The sequence below is a fragment of the Muscardinus avellanarius genome (assembly GCF_963383645.1).
Source record: "Muscardinus avellanarius genome assembly, chromosome: 18".
Lineage (NCBI taxonomy): Eukaryota > Metazoa > Chordata > Mammalia > Rodentia > Gliridae > Muscardinus > Muscardinus avellanarius.
In genome coordinates, this window is record NC_137804.1 from 8,400,164 (window position 1) to 8,417,713 (window position 17,550).

The 17,550-nt window shown below is 46.4% G+C and overlaps 1 protein-coding gene across 6 annotated transcripts in view; it reads right to left on the reverse strand.

Annotated features, from left to right (window-relative positions):
- ELP6 (elongator acetyltransferase complex subunit 6) overlaps window positions 1-9,440 on the reverse strand; it is a gene marked incomplete at both ends in the record, with an annotated part of 18,665 nt that extends 9,225 nt beyond the window's left edge. For 4 of the 6 annotated variants that reach the window (XM_080715719.1, XM_080715718.1, XM_080715717.1 and 1 more), the window contains 3 exons: window positions 5,572-5,642; window positions 6,634-6,712; window positions 9,387-9,440. In XM_080715719.1, the coding sequence (XP_080571845.1) occupies window positions 5,572-5,642; window positions 6,634-6,712; window positions 9,387-9,440 (204 nt within the window). The remainder of the gene's footprint in view (window positions 1-5,571; window positions 5,643-6,633; window positions 6,713-9,386) is intronic. The other 2 variants (XM_080715721.1, XM_080715720.1) reach the window with 1 other exon arrangement.
- Between the last annotated feature and the right edge of the window lie 8,110 nt (window positions 9,441-17,550).

Below are 17,550 nucleotides of genomic sequence, written 5' to 3' on the forward strand. Positions count from 1 at the left end.
TCACGCCCGGCTTCAGACTGCTTTTATTTCTTACTTGGAAACAGAATCTCATTAGGTTGCTGAAAGCCTCGCTAAGTTGCCAAGGCTGGCTTTGAACCTGAGACCCTCTTCTCTCAGCCTCCCAAGTACTAGGATTACAAGTGTGCATCACCACGCCAGGCTGTGAAACTATTTCTAAAATAAAATTTTTAAAAATAGGGCTGGCCAGGCATGGGGGTGCACACTTGTAATCCCCATATTTGGGAGGTGGAGGCAGGTTCGAAGCTAGCCTTGCTGGCTTAAGAGACCCTGTTTCCAAATTTTAAAAAAATATAAAAATAGGTCTGGGAATGTATCCCGGAGGTAGAAGGGTTTCCAGGAACCCCAGTACCACCAAAAAAAAAAAAAAAAAAAAAAGGGCTGGAGCCAGGCATGGTGGCACACACTTGTAATCACTGTGCTTCGGAGCCTGAGACAGGAGGATCCCACAGATTCCAAGCCAGCCTCAGCTACTTAGTGAGGCTCTCAGCAACTTAGTGAGACCCTGTTTTCAAATAAATTATAAAATAGGTCTGGGAGTATAGCCTGGAGGTAGAAAAGCCCCTGGGTACCACAAAAAATAAATAAATAAATAAAAAATAAAAATAGGCTGGATGTGTATCTTGGAGGTAAAATGCCCCTGGGTTTAATTCCCAGCACCACACACACACACACACACAAAACAAAATTAAATAAAATAAAAAAGCCCGGTGTGGTGGCATACAACTGTAATCTCAGCATTTGCGAGGCTGATTCAGGAGGATCGCAGTTTGAGAACAGCCTCAGCTACTACTTAGTGAGGCCCTTGGCAACTCCTTGAGACCCTGTTTCAAAATAAATAATAAAAAAATAAGCCAGGCGTGGGGGCGCACACTTGTAATCCCAGTATTCGGGAGGCTGAGACCGGAGGATTGCAGTTCATGGACAGCCTCAGCTACTTAGTGAGGCTCTTTGCAACTCAGTGAGACCGTTTCAAAAAAAAGAAAAAAAAAAAATGGGCAGGGGGTATAGCTCGGAATTCGAATGCCTCTGGGTGCCATAGACCGGCAAAAAAAAAAAAAAAAAAAAAGAAAGCCGGGCGTGGTGGCGCACACTTGTAATCCCTGCACTTGGGAGGCAGAGACAGGAGGATCGCGCAGGTTCGAAGCCAGCCACACTGGCTTAAGAGACCCTGTTTCCGGACTTCCGGGAAGATGGCGACCGAGAAAAGCGGGGCTTAATCTCCATTACCACAAAATCAGCGCCTTTCATAGCCAGAAAACACCATCACCAGTGAAACAAAAAATCACCAGGCTCCAGAGAGAAAGCGGACTGAGAACAGAGCCACAGAGGAGATACACCGGCCTCGCGCCCAAGGACGCGGCAGAAGCGGCAGCAGCGCCATACTGCTGGAGGCACCGGCGAATTCACGGGACGGCTACAGCAAGCCGAGGTGAGCCACTGCGGAACAGCTAGGCGGGATTTCTCCGCGCAGAGAGCATCTAAAGCTCCCAGTGGCCGTGCTCAGCACACGCTGCAGGGATTCAGAGTAGAAATCAAAATCAAGAAGAAAAACGCCAGCCCCATAGCCGAGGGCGTAGCAGCGGCGCCATATTGCCACCGGCGGCAGCAGCAGAGAATTCACCGAATCCGGTACAGCTACATCTGCGTACTCAAGAACAGTGAGTCAAATTGCGGGCCACAGAGGAGAAATCCCAGTACTGTACTCCCTGGGACTTGACCCAGTGGTGGAGGGGCGGTGGCAGAGATATCACACCATAGGAGAACGTGCAACCTGGCACCCCCCACAGTCTAAAGCAGCCTCTATCAACTCTCTGGGTCGGAGACTCTGTGATAAAACCCAGTAAAGGAGCAGTGGGGTCCGAGATACTACTGACTCGAGATCCAGAACACCTTACGCGAAGTCATAGTGACCCAAGGGAAGAACCCAGAGAAGGCACAAACATCCGAAATCATGGGAAAGAGGAATAATACTGGAACAATTAATGCCCACAACCCCACAACATCAGAACCCGATAAAACAGAAAATCAGAGATTTCTAGAAGATCAAATCAGGAAAATAACTGTAGAAATAATAGAGGTGCTTCGAAAAGAACTCAGAGAGAGCCAAAAAGAGATAAAGGATGCAATTAATGAAGTAAAGGCCTCAATTCAAAGCACAAACAACCGATTAGAACACATGGAGAACAGAATCTCACTCTTAGAAGATGAGCAATCCAAAAATGAACGCATAGTTTCTAATCTAGAAAAAAATATCCGACAGCAGGAATCTGATATTGAAGAAATATGGGCCCATTTTAAGAGAGCTAACCTAAGAATAATTGGAATAGAGGAGGGAAAAGAAAGTGAAACCAAAGGGATCAACAATATCTTCAAAGAAGTAATAGCAGAAAATTTTCCAAACATAGAGCAAGAGGTTGATACAAAGGTCCAGGAAACTTATAGAACTCCCTTTAGACAGGATCGGAGAAGAGGATCCCCACGCCACATAATTGTCAAAATGACCAATGTGGAAGCCAAGCAGAGAATCTTAAAGGCAACAAAAACAAAGGGCCAAGTGACATTCAGAGGCAAGCCAATTAGAATCACTCCAGACTTCCCAAACCAAGTCATGAGAGCCAGAAGGGCTTGGAGTAACATATTCCAAACTCTGAAAGAAAACAACTTCCAGCCAAAAATTTCCTACCCAGCAAAACTTTCTATCAAATTAGATGGAGAAATAAGAAGCTTCCATGACAAACAGAAACTGAAGGAATTTATGTCTTCAAAACCAGCACTAGAGAAAATACTCAAAGAGATTAACTACAAAGAAGAAATAGGTAACACACACCAGAACCAGAGAAACAAGAGTTTCCATCCAACAGACAATTAAGATTGGTTATCTGTGGAGATTCATTATTTATGTTAGTCTTTTACCTATCTCTAAATGGTATTGTTTGCCTTTATTGTTGTTAATTTTTAGGATTTCTAGTTGGAATATTAATATACCTTCAGATATAGCAATTGGAAATATTTTATCCCATTCTATTAGTAACTGTTAACTCTGTTTACATTGTCTTTGGATATACAATTTTTTTATTTTTTTATTTTTTAGGGAGTCTGTATACTCCTATGTTGCCTGTGCCATTGAAATCATAACCAAGAAATCACTGCCAATTTCAATGTTGTGAGGTTTTATGACCCAGATTTTCTCCTAAAAGTTTATAGTCTTAAGATTTATATTTAGTCTATTATCTATTTTGAGTTAATATTTGTATATGGGATTAGGTAAGGGTCCAATTTTATTCTTTTCCATGTAATTATTATTTTTTTACAATATTTAGTTAAAAGATTATCATTTCCACCACCAAATGTTCGTGGAAACCTTGTCAAAAATAACTTGACAATATAGGGAAGAATTTAGCTCTAGGCTTTTATTTAACTCCAATGGTTTATATATCTACCTTTAGAATAGTACTACACGGTTTCAATTATTGTAGCTTTATATGGTTTGAAATCAGAAAATATATATCTTCTAGCTTTGTTCTTTTTCAAGATCGTTTTGGGTACCTAGACTCCATATTCCATATTAGGATAGATTTTTTTCTGAAAAATAAATACATAAATATATGATAGTTTCACCTAAAAAATAGAAAAAATAGATTCTCTGGTAAGAAAGAAAGCAAAAAGAAATATTGAAATGTTATCTTTAAGTCATCAAAAGCTTGGTATCAGACAAATGAAACTGTTATGTGAGATTATCATTTTTAATTTTAGATAAATTGCCATAATACTAGATGTCAACTACTAAGCCAAGCATGGGAGGGAGGGATAGGGAGAGAATGGGGTGGGGATTGGGTGGGGGCTGACTGGGAAAAGTGTGCATGTATGTCTACAAAAGTATGTATCCTACTATGATGTATGAATACAGTGCACCAATAAAAAAAAAAAGAAAAAAAAATAAAGAAAAAAAAAAAAAAAAAAGAGAGACCCTGTTTCCAAATAAATAAACTATAAAAATAGGTCTGGGAGTGTAGCCTGGAGGTTGAAGGGTTTCCAAGAACCCCAGTACCACCAAAAAAAAGGGCTTGGGCTGTAGCATGAATGTAGAATGTCCCTGGGTTCCATTCCCAGTACCACAAAAATATAAAAATAAAAAATAAAAATAAAAAGAACTGTGTACTTTCTTTTGGTGTGTGTGTGTGTGTGTGTGTGTGTGTGTGTGTGTGTTGTGTGTATGTGTGTGTAATGAGGGGTATTCTACCTCTGACCTACACCCCCAGCCCTATTTTATTTTTATTCTTTTTTTTTTTGGAAGATTTAAAGAAGTTTATTAGAAATATAGAAATACAGAAAATAGAAATACAGCTCCATGTCAAAATGGCATGGGGGGTGACTCGAAATGAATACACCCTATCTTTATTCTTTATTTTGAAATAGGGGCTCACTAAGTTGCAGAGATCATCACTAAGTAGCTGAGGCTGTCCACGAACATGATCCTCTGGTCTCAGCCTCCCAAATGCTGGGATTACAAGTGTGTGCCCTATTTTATTTTATTTATTTATTTATATTTATTCATTCATTCATTCATTCATTCATTCATTCATTCACTTTGCAGTGCTGGGGATGGAACCCAGGGGCATTCTACCTTCAAGCTACACTCCCAGGCCTATTTTATTTTTTATTTTTTTGGTGCCACTGGGGATGGAACCCAGGGGCCTTCTACCTCCGGGCTACACTCCCAGACCTATTTTATATTTTATTTGGAAACAGGGTCTCTTAAACCATTGCAGCTAGCTTCAAACCTGCGCGATCCTCCTGTCTTAGCCTCCCAAGCACGGGGATTATAAGCATGCGCCACCACACCTGGCTTCCAGCCCTATTTTTATTCTTTATTTTCAAACAGGGTCTCACTGAGTTGCAAAGGGCCTCACTAAGTACCTGAGGTTGACTGCGAACCATGATCCTCCTTTCTCAGTCTCCCAAATGCTGGGATTACAAACCTGGCTTTATTTTCTTATTTTGAAACAAGGTTTCACTTAAGTTGTTGAGGCTGAGTTCCTTCTGTTTTAGCTTCCCCAGTACTGGGATTACAGGCACATCCACCACATGCAGTAAGGGTGACAGTTTCTAAAAATATACCTCTTGGCTCTACCTATGAAGAAACGAGGTTGACAAGGAATTCTTCAGACCTCCAGCCCCTTGGCCAGTCTCAGTTGCTCATTCATGCCACACACATGCAATGTCCTCCCACTATCAACACTATGTGTCCAACAGCTGCCCTGACACACACAACTCCTGCCCATCACCTTTGTCCTACTCATTGCAATCTACTTTTTTTTTTTTTTTTTTTTGCAGGTTTGGGGATGAAACCCAGGGGCATTTGACCTCCGAGGCTGTCTGGGAACCTCCATCCTCTGGTCTCAGCCTACTGAATGCTGGGATTACAAGTATGCGCCACCATGCCCAGCTAATTGCAATCCACTTAGGTAAATGCAACGAATCCCCCAACCCAGTATGGAGCTCAAGCTCCAGCACAGGGCACACACTCACCACAGAGGCCTAAGTGCTTACCAGCTTCTGTCCCACCATACTGTAGTGACTGAAAGACTGAAGAAGGGCCACAAAGCAGACTTTACAGTTAGCTAAAAAACAAAATAAATTCATTTTTAATAAGTCCTCTGCTTATTATCAGTCTTATACCCTTCATACCTCAGGAAACAAAGACACTGGTGCAAAACTAGACACCCACAGTGGGCGTGGTATTGCACGCTTATAATCCCAGCAGGCTGAGACAAGGAGGATCATGGTTCAAGGACAGCCTCAGCTACTCAGTGAGGCCCTTTGCAACTCAGTGAAACCTTGTTTCAAAATAAAGAATAAAAATAGGGCTGGGGAGCAGGGCGTGGTGGCTCACTCTTGTCATCCCAGCATTCAGGAGGCTGAGACTGGAGGATCGCAGTTCACGGACAACCTCAGCTACTTAGTGAGGCCCTCCGCAACTTAGTGAGACCCTGTTTCAAAAATAAAGACTAAAAAATAGGGCAGGGGTTTAGCTTGGAGTTCAAATGCCTCTGGGTTCCATCCCCAGCCCCGCAAAAAAAAAAAAAAAAAAAAAAAAAAAAAATAGGGCTGGGAGTATAGCTCGGAGGTAGAATGAATGCCCCTGGGTTCCATCCCCAGTACCAGAAAAACAAACAAACAAAAAAAAAAAACTAGACACTCAGTTGCCACTTATGCTAGATGTGCTTCTCACACTTAACAGTTTACCTTATTTCATTGATTCTGCGACGTACTACCAGGCACTTAATTTTGTTTGGCTATAAATAAATTGTGTCTTTTTTATGTGGGATACAGGAATATAATCCTTTTTTTATTATCAGAATTGGGGACTGAACTGTGACACCAAGACACAATTCCCAGCCCTATTTTATTTTTGTTTATTGGTGCTGGGGATTTTATTTATTCAATTTATTGTGGTGCTGGGGATAGAAGCCAAGGGCATTCTACCTCTGAGCTACACCCTCCAGCCCAATTTTGGTATATTACAGGCATTGTGCCAATAAATATCCTCCCTTCATCCCTCCCTTCCTTCCCTGCCTTGGGTTTCTTTTCTATAGCATCAATATACCACACCTTTGAGGTAGAAGGAGAGAAAGTGGTGCACAAGGAAGCTACCATCTGTCTCTGAATCACAGAGCAGAGTCAATTTCCCCTAAAAAACACAAAATGAGAATTAAACCAAGCATACTGGAACATGCCTGTCATCCTAGTATTTAAGAAGTTGAGACAGGAGGATCACAGGTTCAAAGGACCTCAGCAAATAACGAGACCGGTTCAAAATAAAAATAAAATATAGGACTGGGGGGTGTAATGCAGAGGTAGACTGCCCCTGGGTTCAGTTCACCAGTACCAAACAAAATATAAATAAATTAATTAAAAATAAAATAGGGCTTGGAGGTAACACATAAATATAATTCCCCTGGGTTCAATCCCCAGGACAATACTAAAATAAATAATAAAGGGCTGGGGGTTAGCTCAGAGATAGAATGCCTATAGGTTTGATCCCCAGTGCTGCAAAAAAAAAAAAAAAAAAAAAAAAAGAATTCTAAGAAAAGCTGGGTGTGGTGGCACTTGCTTGTAATCCTAGCATTTGGGAGGCTGAGAAGAAGGATCACGGTTCCTGGACAGCCTCAGCTAATACTTAGTGAGGCCCTTTGCAACTCAGTGAGACCCTGTTTCAAAATAAAGAATATTAAAAAAAAAGAGGGGTCAGGTGTGGTGGCACACGCTTGTAATCCCAATGCTTGGGAGGTTGAGACAGGAGGATCATACAGGTTCGAAGCCAGCCTCAGCTACTGAGTGAGGCTCTCAGCAACTTAGTGAGACCCTGTTTCCAAATAAAGTATAAAATAGGTCTGGGAATATAGCCTGGAAGTAAAAAAGCCCCTGGGCTTCATCCCCAGTACCACCAAAAGAAAAAAGAAATATAGAAAGAAAGAAAAAAGGAAGAAAGAGGGAATTGGTTCTATCTCCAATACCGAAAAATAAAAAATAAATAAATAAAAAAGACCCACTGGCTGGGTGTGGTAATGCAGGTTTATAATCCCAATAATCCCAGTACAGGCTCATGATGAACCAAAGCTACTTAGTGAGACCCTGTTTCCAAACAAAGTAAACAAAGTATAAAATAGGTCTGGGAGTATAGCCCAGTACCACAATAAATAAATAAAAATTTAAAAATAGGGCTGGGGGCCGGGCGTTTGCACACGCTTGTAGTTCCAGTATTTGGGAGGCTGACACAGGAGGATCTGGGTTTGCAGCCAGCCTCAGCTACTTAGCAGTTTAGTGAGACCCTGTTTCAAAATAAAGAATAAGCAGGGCGTGGTGGCGCACGCTTGTAATCCCAGCATTTGGGAGGCTGAGACTGGAGCATCGTGGTTCGAGGACAGTCTCAGCTACTTAGTGAGGCCCTCCGCAACTTAGTGAGACCCTGTCTCAAAGTAAAGAATAAAAAATAGGGCAGGTGGTGTAGCTCGGAGGTAAAATGTCTCTGGGTTCTGTCGCCAGACCCACAAAAAAAAAAAAAAAAAAAAAAAAAGAATAAACTCAGGCTAAGGATGTAGCTCAGAGGTAAAATGCCCCTGGATTCAATCTCCTCCCCACAAAAAAAGGATTCACACACATTGGTACCTGGCTGCCAAGAAGAGCCCACTATTTCACTAAGCAGACAAAGTTATGGAATAAACCAGTTATGACTCTAGAAGAGCTGACCCTTGCCAGGCGTAGTGGCGCAGGCTTGTAATCCCCGCACTTGGGAGGCGAAGACAGGAGGATCGCGCAGGTTCAAAGCCAGCCGTGCTGGTTTAAGAGACCTTGTTTCCAAATAAAAAAAGTATAAAAAAGTAGGTCTGGGAGTATAGCCCGGATTTAGAAGGGTTTCCAGGAACCCCAGTACCACACACACAAAAAAGAGAGAGAGAGAGAGAGAGAGAGAGAGAGATGACTCTTGAAAAGTGTGTGTTGTGTCACAGGGGATTGAGCCCCAGGGCATTCTACCTCAGAGCTAGCTACACCCCAGCCTTATTATCATTATTATTATTATTATTATTATTATTATTATTATTACTGCAGTACTGGGGATTGAACCCAGGGGCATTCTACCTCCAAGTTACACCTCCAGCCCTAACTTTTTAATTCCTAATTTTGAAACAGGGGCTGAGTTGCAAAGAGCCTCACTAAGTAGACAAAGCTGTCCGTGAACCGCGATCCTCCTGTCTCAGCCTCCCGAATACTGGGATTATAAGCATGCGTCACCACGCCCAGCTTATTATTATTATTATTAAACAGGGTCTCCTAGGCTGATGAGACGCTCACTACTCACTGAGGCTGTCCTCGAACCTGACCTTCCAAGTACTGGGATTTCAAGCGTGGGCCACCACGCCCGGCCGACCCTTAGATTATAACGTGAGAGATCTGGCTGGGGCCGGGGCCCTGCACAGCTCTACAGCATCCCTCCAGGCCAGGGCGCGTCCGGAGCGCAGGTCCCTCCCCAGCCGCCCAGTGGACACACAGGGATCCCGGGTACGTGTCCACGGACTAAAACAACCCAACCGTCCGACAGCATTCCAGCCTTTTTTTTTTTCCCCTGTCCTGGGGACTGAACCCAGAGGTTCTCTACCTCTGAGCTACACCCGAGACCTATTTTCTTAAAAGAGGGTCTCATTAGGTGGCCGAAGCTGCCTTAAACCTGTGACCCCCGGGCCCCCGCGCGCCGCGGCCGGAAGCCGTCTTCCACCGCCTCTAGGGCCCGCCCACTTCCGACCGCGGCCCGGAAGCCGTCTTCCGCCGCCTCCAGGGCCCGCCCCTTTCCGGCCGCGGCGTCCTACCTGCTCCGCCCGGGCAGGAGAGGTGTTGAGGAGATTATTGAGTTCCGGGAACATTTCCAGCTCCGGAACCAGCGCCCAGGGTGAGAAACTAGGGCACTGTGGGGACGGAGACTGAGATCCACACACGCTCACCGTCCCCGCAACACAGCGCCGCACGAGCAGCACGCGTGCGCAATGGCACTCCGCCGCAGCCAATCGGGAGGACGCCTCGGCGGGCGACGCGTGCGCATGCGTGAAGCTCGCGGGCGGGAAGGCGTCCCAGGGCTGCCGCCTGCTTCCCTTTCTCAGCCTTGTCCTACCTTCTGCCCGTGGCCGTAGAGGCAGTTGCTCTCTCCCGAAAAAAAAAAATACCAGTTGGGCCTTGACGAGTTGTGTAGAAAACCGGGCCTGGTGGCGCAAGCTTGTAATCCCAGTACTTGGGAAAGCTGAGACTGGAGGATCTCAGGTTCACGGTCAGCCTCACCTACTTAATGAGGCCCTCTGCAATTTAGTAAAACCCTGTTCCAAAATAAAGAATAAGCTGGGTGTGGTAGCACACGTTTTTAATCCCAGCATTTGGGAGGCTGAGACAGGAGGATCTCGGTTCGCAGACAGCCTCAGTTACTAGTGAAGCCCTTTGCAGCTCAGTGAGACCCTGTTTCAAAATAAAGAATAAAAAAGAGGGCTGATGGTGTAGCTTGGAGGTAGAATGCCCCTGGGTTCAACCCCCAAAACTGTAAAGATAGATAGATAGATAGATAGATAGATAGATGATAGATAGATGCAGAATGTAGCCACTTATCTGAGGCTCTATGCCTGGAATGAAAATCAAGGCCACTTCTGTATCAAAGTGACTTACTGATGGTAAGGAAGAGAAAGCCCCTGACCCTCCAGGAGCTAAACCTGATGCCCACAATCAGGTCTTGTTTTGTGGAATAAACAATTTTACAGAATTTCAGCATCAAGCCAGGTGACACAAGCTTGTAATCTCAGCATTTGGGAGGCTGATACCGGAGGATTTCTGTTCAGGGACAGCCTCAGCTACTTAGTGAGGCCCTTTACAACTCAGTGAGACCTGGTTTCAAAATAAAAAATAGGGCTGGGGTGTGGCTTGGAGGTAGAAGGCCCCTGGGTTTCATCCCCTGTACTCCCCCCAAAAAGAATATCAACATCAAACTCATGATAGTGGATCAAGATAAAACTAGACCACTCCATATGTTAAATCATAATCTACACATGTACATGTCCAAGCCACAAACTCCCACAATACCCTCTTGCAGCTCATAAGAATATCTTTTTATTGTGGTGCTGGAGGCATTCTACCTCTGAGCTACACCCCAGCCCTATTTTATTTTTTATTTTGAAACAGGCTCTCACTAAGTTGTGGAGACTGACCACAAACCTGGGACCCTCTTGTGTCAGCCTCACAAGTACTGGGATCTCAGGTATGTGCCAGGACACCTGGCTATTTTTTTTTTAATTTTTATTTATTTATTTTTTTTTTTATTTTATTGGTGGTACTGGGGTTCCTGGAAGCCCTTCTACCTCCGGGCTACACTCCCAGACCTATTTTTTAACTTTATGTGGAAACAGGGTCTCTTAAGGCTGGCTCCGAACCAGCGCGATACTCCTGTCTCTGCCTCCCAAGCACGGGGATTACAAGCGTGCGCCACCACGCCTGGCAATTTTTATTTTTAAACAGTTTTACTAAGTTGCTGAGGGTCTTGTTAACCTGCTGCGCACAGGCCTTGAACCTGTGATCCTCTGGTCTCAGTCTGCAAGTACTGGGATTATGGGCATGTAATCCCACTGCTTCTGGCTCAGAGAGGGTTTAATGACGGGAGTTGGGTAGACTCCTCCTGGAGGAGCTGCGGGAACAGAAGAGCAAAGAGGCTCTGACATGGCATTGAGGGAGCTGGTGGCCCTGGCCTGGAGTGTTCTCGGGGGAAGGGGGCTGAAGCCTCCAAACCACACCAGCAGTGGACAGGACGATGAGCAGGAGGACAAAGCCCTTCTCCCTCACAGGTAGCTCCTCTGCCAGTGTCCACGCCCACAGTGGGTGACACGAGAGCAGGACCTGCAGCCTCCATTGCTTGCCGCTGCCCGTGGCTTCTCACACCCACTCCCAGCACGTCTGCACCACGTCTGTTTTCCTCCCGTTAGTTGGCTTTCCTCCGCCCCATCCCTGTCATCCTTCCTTAGTAGGAACCCAAGCCTGTGCCCTGGAACCCAGAGCTCACTCAGACACCCCCTGGGTTGTCTTATTTTTGCCTCCCGGTAACAGCACCTGCCCTTCAGCTCAGTGCTGGATGTACCCACTAGGTCTATTTATGGAAGCCGGTGACCATCTCTAATAAAAACACAGCGGGGGCCCCTCCAGCCCCACTCCAAACCTCATCACTTCCTGTGCTCGCTTGGCCTTCCTGTCTCTAAACTGATGAGTCTTTTCCTCCTACCTGCGCCTGACCCCTGTGCCATCTGTGACCAGGCAGTCTTCCTAGCCTGGAGGTGAAGAGTACCCCTCAGAACTCTCAGGTGGCGCAGCCAAAGGAAATCAAGGGGGCCAGGCTAGCTGGGCCTTCCCTGCACACCCAGCAGAGGGCGGCAGACACTGGCTCACGCTGTGGGTTAAGAAATTCAGAGTGAAGCCAGGCTTGGTGGTGCAGGCTTGTAATCCCAGCATTCCAGAGGCTGAGCCCGGAGGATCGTGGTTCGCGAACAGCCTCAGCTACTTAGGCCCTTTGCAACTCAGTGAGACCCTGTTTCAAAATAAAGAATAAAAAATTGGGCAGAGGGTGTAGCTCAGAGGTCAAAATGCCTCTGGGTTCCATCCGGAGACCCGCAAAAGAAGAAAAGAAAAAGAAAGAAAGAAAGAAAGAAAGGAAGGAAGGAAGGAAGGAAGGAAGGAAGGAAGGAAGGAAGAAAGAAAGAAAAGGAAGGAAGAAATCCAGAATGCCAGCACCCATGCAGAATCCACAGGCATTAGCCCTCATCAAAACCTGCAGGTAGGGCCGGGCGGGTGGTGCACGCTTGTAATCCCAGCATTAGGGAGGCTGAGACCTGGAGGATCGCGGTTCACGGACAGCCTCAGCTACTTAGTGAGGCCCTCTGCAACTCAGTGAGACCTGGTTTCAAAATAAAGACTAAGAGCGGGGCGTGGTGGTGCACGCTTGTAATCCCCGCGCTTGGGAGGCAGAGACAGGAGGATCGCACAGGTTCGAAGCCAGCCGCCTGGCTTACAAGACCCTATCTCAAAATATAAAAAAAATAGGGCTGGGAGTGTAGCCCGGAGGTAGAAGGGCTTCCAGGAATATACATACATACATACATACATACATACATACATACATACATACATACTAAAAAAATAGGGCAGGGGGTATAGCTCGGAGGTCTAATGCCCCTGGGTTCCATCCCCAGACCTGCAAAACCAACCAAACAAACAAAAAACCTGCAGGTAGCTGGGCATGGTGGCACACACTTGTAATCCCAGCATTTGTGAGACTGAGACAGGAGGATTGCAGTTCACGGACAGCCTCAGCTACTCAGTGAGGCCCTTTGCAACTCAGTGAGACCCTGTTTCAAAATAAGGAATAAAAAATAGGGCTGGGGTATAGTTCAGAGGTAGAATGCCCCTGGGTTTCATCCCCAGTACTGCAAAAAAATAAAAATAAAAATAAATAAATAAACTCGGGTGAGTTGGGCACGGTGGCCAATGCTCGTAATCCCAGTACTTGGGAGGCTGAGACAGGAGAATCACAGGTTCGTGTCCAGCCTCAGCTACTTAGTGAGGCTCTCTGCAACTTAGACCCTGTTTCAAATAAAGAAAAATTGAGCTGGGGGGTATAGCTTGGAGATAGAATGCCCCTGGAACCCCGTGCCAGCATGGGGTGGCCCAGGCCTCCATGGCAGGGTGGGAACACCCCGTCCTGAGCTCTGCCTCAGGCAGCTCAGTGGGCTGGATGTCAGCCACCCTCCACCATGGGGCAGGGACCTGTGCTTCCCAGAGCAGTAGGCTGGGGGCAGATTCGGACCCCTCCTCACTTTTTGTTCCCATCCCTATGGCTTGGCAGGCCAGTGGGAATGGCAGCCTGAGGATAAAAGCCCCTTGTCCAGAATCCTGAACCCTAAACCTCTTACACGTCAGCAGCGGAGAGCGGGAGCTGGTGGTAGAAAGGCTGCTCTGAGTCCCGGCCAGCCAGTCCCCACACACACTCTGGTGCCAAGTGCTTTCCATAAGAAGGGGCGCTGCCCCAGCCGCCAGTCACACCGCCCAGGGTAATCCCGTTCACACGGGCAGAGGGTCGGACTGAGCTCAGGAAAACTGAAGACTCACTCCTTGCCTGGCTGGATCAGAACCCCAGCGGCAAGCATCGCGGCCCAATTCTGCTGCCCTCTTTTCTTTATCTTTTTTTTTTTTTTTTTTTTGAGGTACTGGGGATGGGACCCAGGGGCATTCTATTTCCTAGAGACACCCCACCCTATCTTTTGTTCTTTATGTTGAAACAGGGTTACAGAGGGCCTAAGCAGCTGAGGCTGTCTGCGAACTGTGATCCTCCTATCTCAGCCTCCCAAATGCTGGGATTACCAGCGTGTGCCACCATGCCTAGCTCTGCCTCCTTCTGCTGGAAACCCAGATCCCTCTCAGTGATAAGGGCAGATTGAGTGGTTGCAGGGTCTCTTCTGGCTGAGGCATCCCCTTAGGAAGCTTAAACAGACTCCAGCCCTGGCTGAGACTGGCAGGGCCCTGTCCAAGTAGTGGAGGGATCAAAGCTTCCTCACAGCAGGAAGCACCATAGGGAGAGGTGGGGGGGCAGGGAAGGGGGGGCACGATTAGGGGCTGGATGTTTCTGGAGGGAAGAGCAATAGCCTGAGGATCAGGGCTTTACAATAAGACACCATAAAGGATAATGCTTGTTGGGCATGGTGGTATAGACCTGCAATTCCAGTGCTTGGGAGGCAGGTTTGAGGACAGCCTCAGCTACTTAGTGAGGCTCTTTGCAACTCAGTGAGACCCTGTTTCAAAAATAAATATAAAATAGGTCTGGGAGTGTAGCTCGGAGGTAGAAGGGTTCTATCCCCAATACCAACAAAATAATAAGAAGAAGAAAAAGAAGGAGGAGGAGGAGGAGGAGGAGGAGGAGGAGGAGGAGGAGGAGGAGGAGGAGAAGAAGAAGAAGAAGAAGAAGAAGAAGAAGAAGAAGAAGAAGAAGAAGAAGAAGAAAGAGGAGAGGAAGAAAGAATAAAAAATAGGGCTGGGGGTGTAGCTCAAAGGTAGCATGCCGCTGAGTTCTATCCCCAGTACTGAAAAAAAATATATATATATAGATAGATAGATAGATAGATAGATAGATAGATAGATATAGCCTGGAGGCAAAAAGCCCCTGGGTTCTATCCCAGTACCACAACCACAATAAATAAATAAATAAATAAATAAATAAATAAATAAATAAATGTATACATATACATATATATAAAATAAAAGTTAAAACAAGCACAGCCATGAAGAAAAAAGCAAAAATAATCACAAAATAAAAATTTGTGAATATGTGTGTGTGCGTGGCACTGGGGATTGAATCTAGGGGCATTCTACCTCCAAGCTACACTTCCAACCAAATTTTATTTTTATTTTGAAACAGGGTCTCGGCAGGCTGATGAACGACCCTTTGCTGAGGCTGTCTTTGAACTTGGGATCCTCCTGTCTCAGTCTTCAAGGCAAGCTTCTCAGAGGCAGCCTCCTCCTGTCCGAAGTCACTGCCACCAGCTGGCCAGGCCAGGCACTGGGGCCTGTGTCCGCTCCTGGTGGTCATCTAGCGTCTGGCTCTTGGTGGGCTGGCCAGGTCTCTGAACCATGTGACAGTTCTCATGGACGCTCTTCATGGAAACCAGCAGTCTATGCCTGAAGTCCGGCAGGGCCAGGGTGGCCCTGGGAGCCGACGGCACAGCCTTTTTCCTGTGGGAACTCGTTCAATTGCCAGTCCTGTAGGGAGCAGGGCCATGTCACCCGGCTCTCTGGTGATTACTCCTGGCAACCTAACTCAGTCTAGTCGTGGCCCTGGGCAGGGACCCAGACTGCCCCAGTCTTCTGTTTCTCCATCTGTAGAACAAGGCTGAATTTCTGCCATGGCTGGCTACAGGGCCGGCGGCACCAGGAAGCATGCTGTCCCTTTGAGAGGCGCAGCCTCAGAGCAGAGACAAGTGAGAAGGGCCTGCCACCTCCGGGGGCCCAATTAGAGCAGGAGTGGTTCCCAGCAGAGGACCTGGCCGACCCTCAAAGCGGCCGCAGCAGGCTGTGTGGTTAAGGACGGCGCCCACTGGGCTTGGCCTCAGGAGCATCAAGCAAGCAAAGAACTGCCAAGGAGAGAGGAAGCCAACTTCTTTTCTTCTTGGGGAAGGGAGGAGGAGCCTAGCAAGAACTACACAACAAGGGGCAACTGAAAGAGAGGGCCAGCTGTGAGGGCTCCTGTGACCCACAGGCCTCCCTGGGGCCAGGGAAAGGTGGCATGGGGGTCCAGACAGGGCTTATTCAGGCCCCATCAGTGCATCCTTAGGAAGACATCACCCTCTCTCAGAAAGGGGGGGCATAGACGCCAAGCAGGACTGCCCTGTCCTCAGGAGGCACAGCCTACTGCTCAACTACCCCATTCCACACCATAGAGACTGTGCCTACCCCTGCCCTGGGGCCTCGAGGGACAAAGCAACCTGGATCCTTCTCTCAAAAACCTGGTGGTGCACTCTTGTAGTCCCAGCATTTGGAAGGCTGAGACTGGAAGACCAGTCAAAGACAGTTCAAGGACAGCCTCAGCTACTTAGTTAGACCCTTTGCGCTCAGTAAGACCCTGTTTAAAAAAAAAAAATAATAGCCAGGTGTGGTAGCCCACACTTGTAATCCCAGCATTTGGGAGGCAGAGACAGGAGGATCCAGGTTTCTGGACAGCCTCAGCTACATAGTAAGGTGTTTTGCAACTTAGTGAAACCCTGTTTCAAAATAAAGAATAAAAAAATAGAAATGCGGGTGTAGCTCAGAGGTAGAATGCCTCTGGGCTCCATCCCCAGTGCCACAAAAAATATAAATAAATAAATAAATAAATAAATAAATAAATAAGAAAAAATAGGGTGTAGCTCGGAGGTAGAATGCCCCTGGGTTCAATCCCCAGTATTGAAAAACAAAACAAAACAAAACCCCTCTGCACCTCGCCAGATATCTTGCCCCACACTTGTAAGGAGGCTGAGATAGGAGGATTGCAGGTTCAAGGACAGCCTAAGCAACTTAGCAGAATCCTTATCAACCTTGTGAGACTCACTTCAAAATAAAAAATTAAAAGAGTTGAGGATGTAACAACTTGCAGGCAGAACGCCCCTGGGTTCAATCAATCCCTCGTGCAAAAACAAAAGCAAAACCTTCAACCTGATTTGTGTGTGTGTGTGTGTGTGTGTGTGTGTGTGTGTGTGTGTGTGTATGGTTCTGGGGATGGAACCCAGGGGTGTTCTACCTCCAAGCTACACCCCCCAACACTATTTTTTTATCCTTTATTTTGAAACAGGGTCTCACTGAGCTGCAGAGGGCCTCACTAAGTAGCTGAGGCTGGCAGGCCCCTGTGATCCTCTTATCTCAACCTCTCAAGTACTGGGATTATAAGTGTGTGCCACCACATCCAGCTTTTTATTTATTTATTTACTTACTTATTTTTTTATGTGCATGTGGTACTGGGGATGGAACCCAGGGGCATTCTACCTCTGAGCTACACCCCCAGTCCTATTTTTTATCCTTTATTTTGAAACAGGGTCTCACTGAGTTGCAAAGGGCCTAGCTAAGTAGCTGAGGCTGGCTGTGAACCACGATCCTCCTGTCTCAGCCTCCCAAATGCTGGGATTACAAGTGTGCACCACCATGCCCAGCACACCTGGCTTTAAACATGTACTTTCAATGAGGTTAGAATTCAACTCATACTGACAAGAATGGGATGGGTGGGGAGAGGACAAGAGGACATTAAGAAAACAGGCAACTTTTTAAAAAGTTTTATTTCAAGAACTTTTGTTTTTTACTGGTATTTCAAAAAAAGGTGGGTCAAAGTACAAAAAAAAAAGTCAGTTGAATAACAGTGTAGGTTTAGAAATCACAGCGGCAGAAGCAATGTACAGACAGCACAGACAAAACAACCCGACGTATGCAATTCTTTTCAGT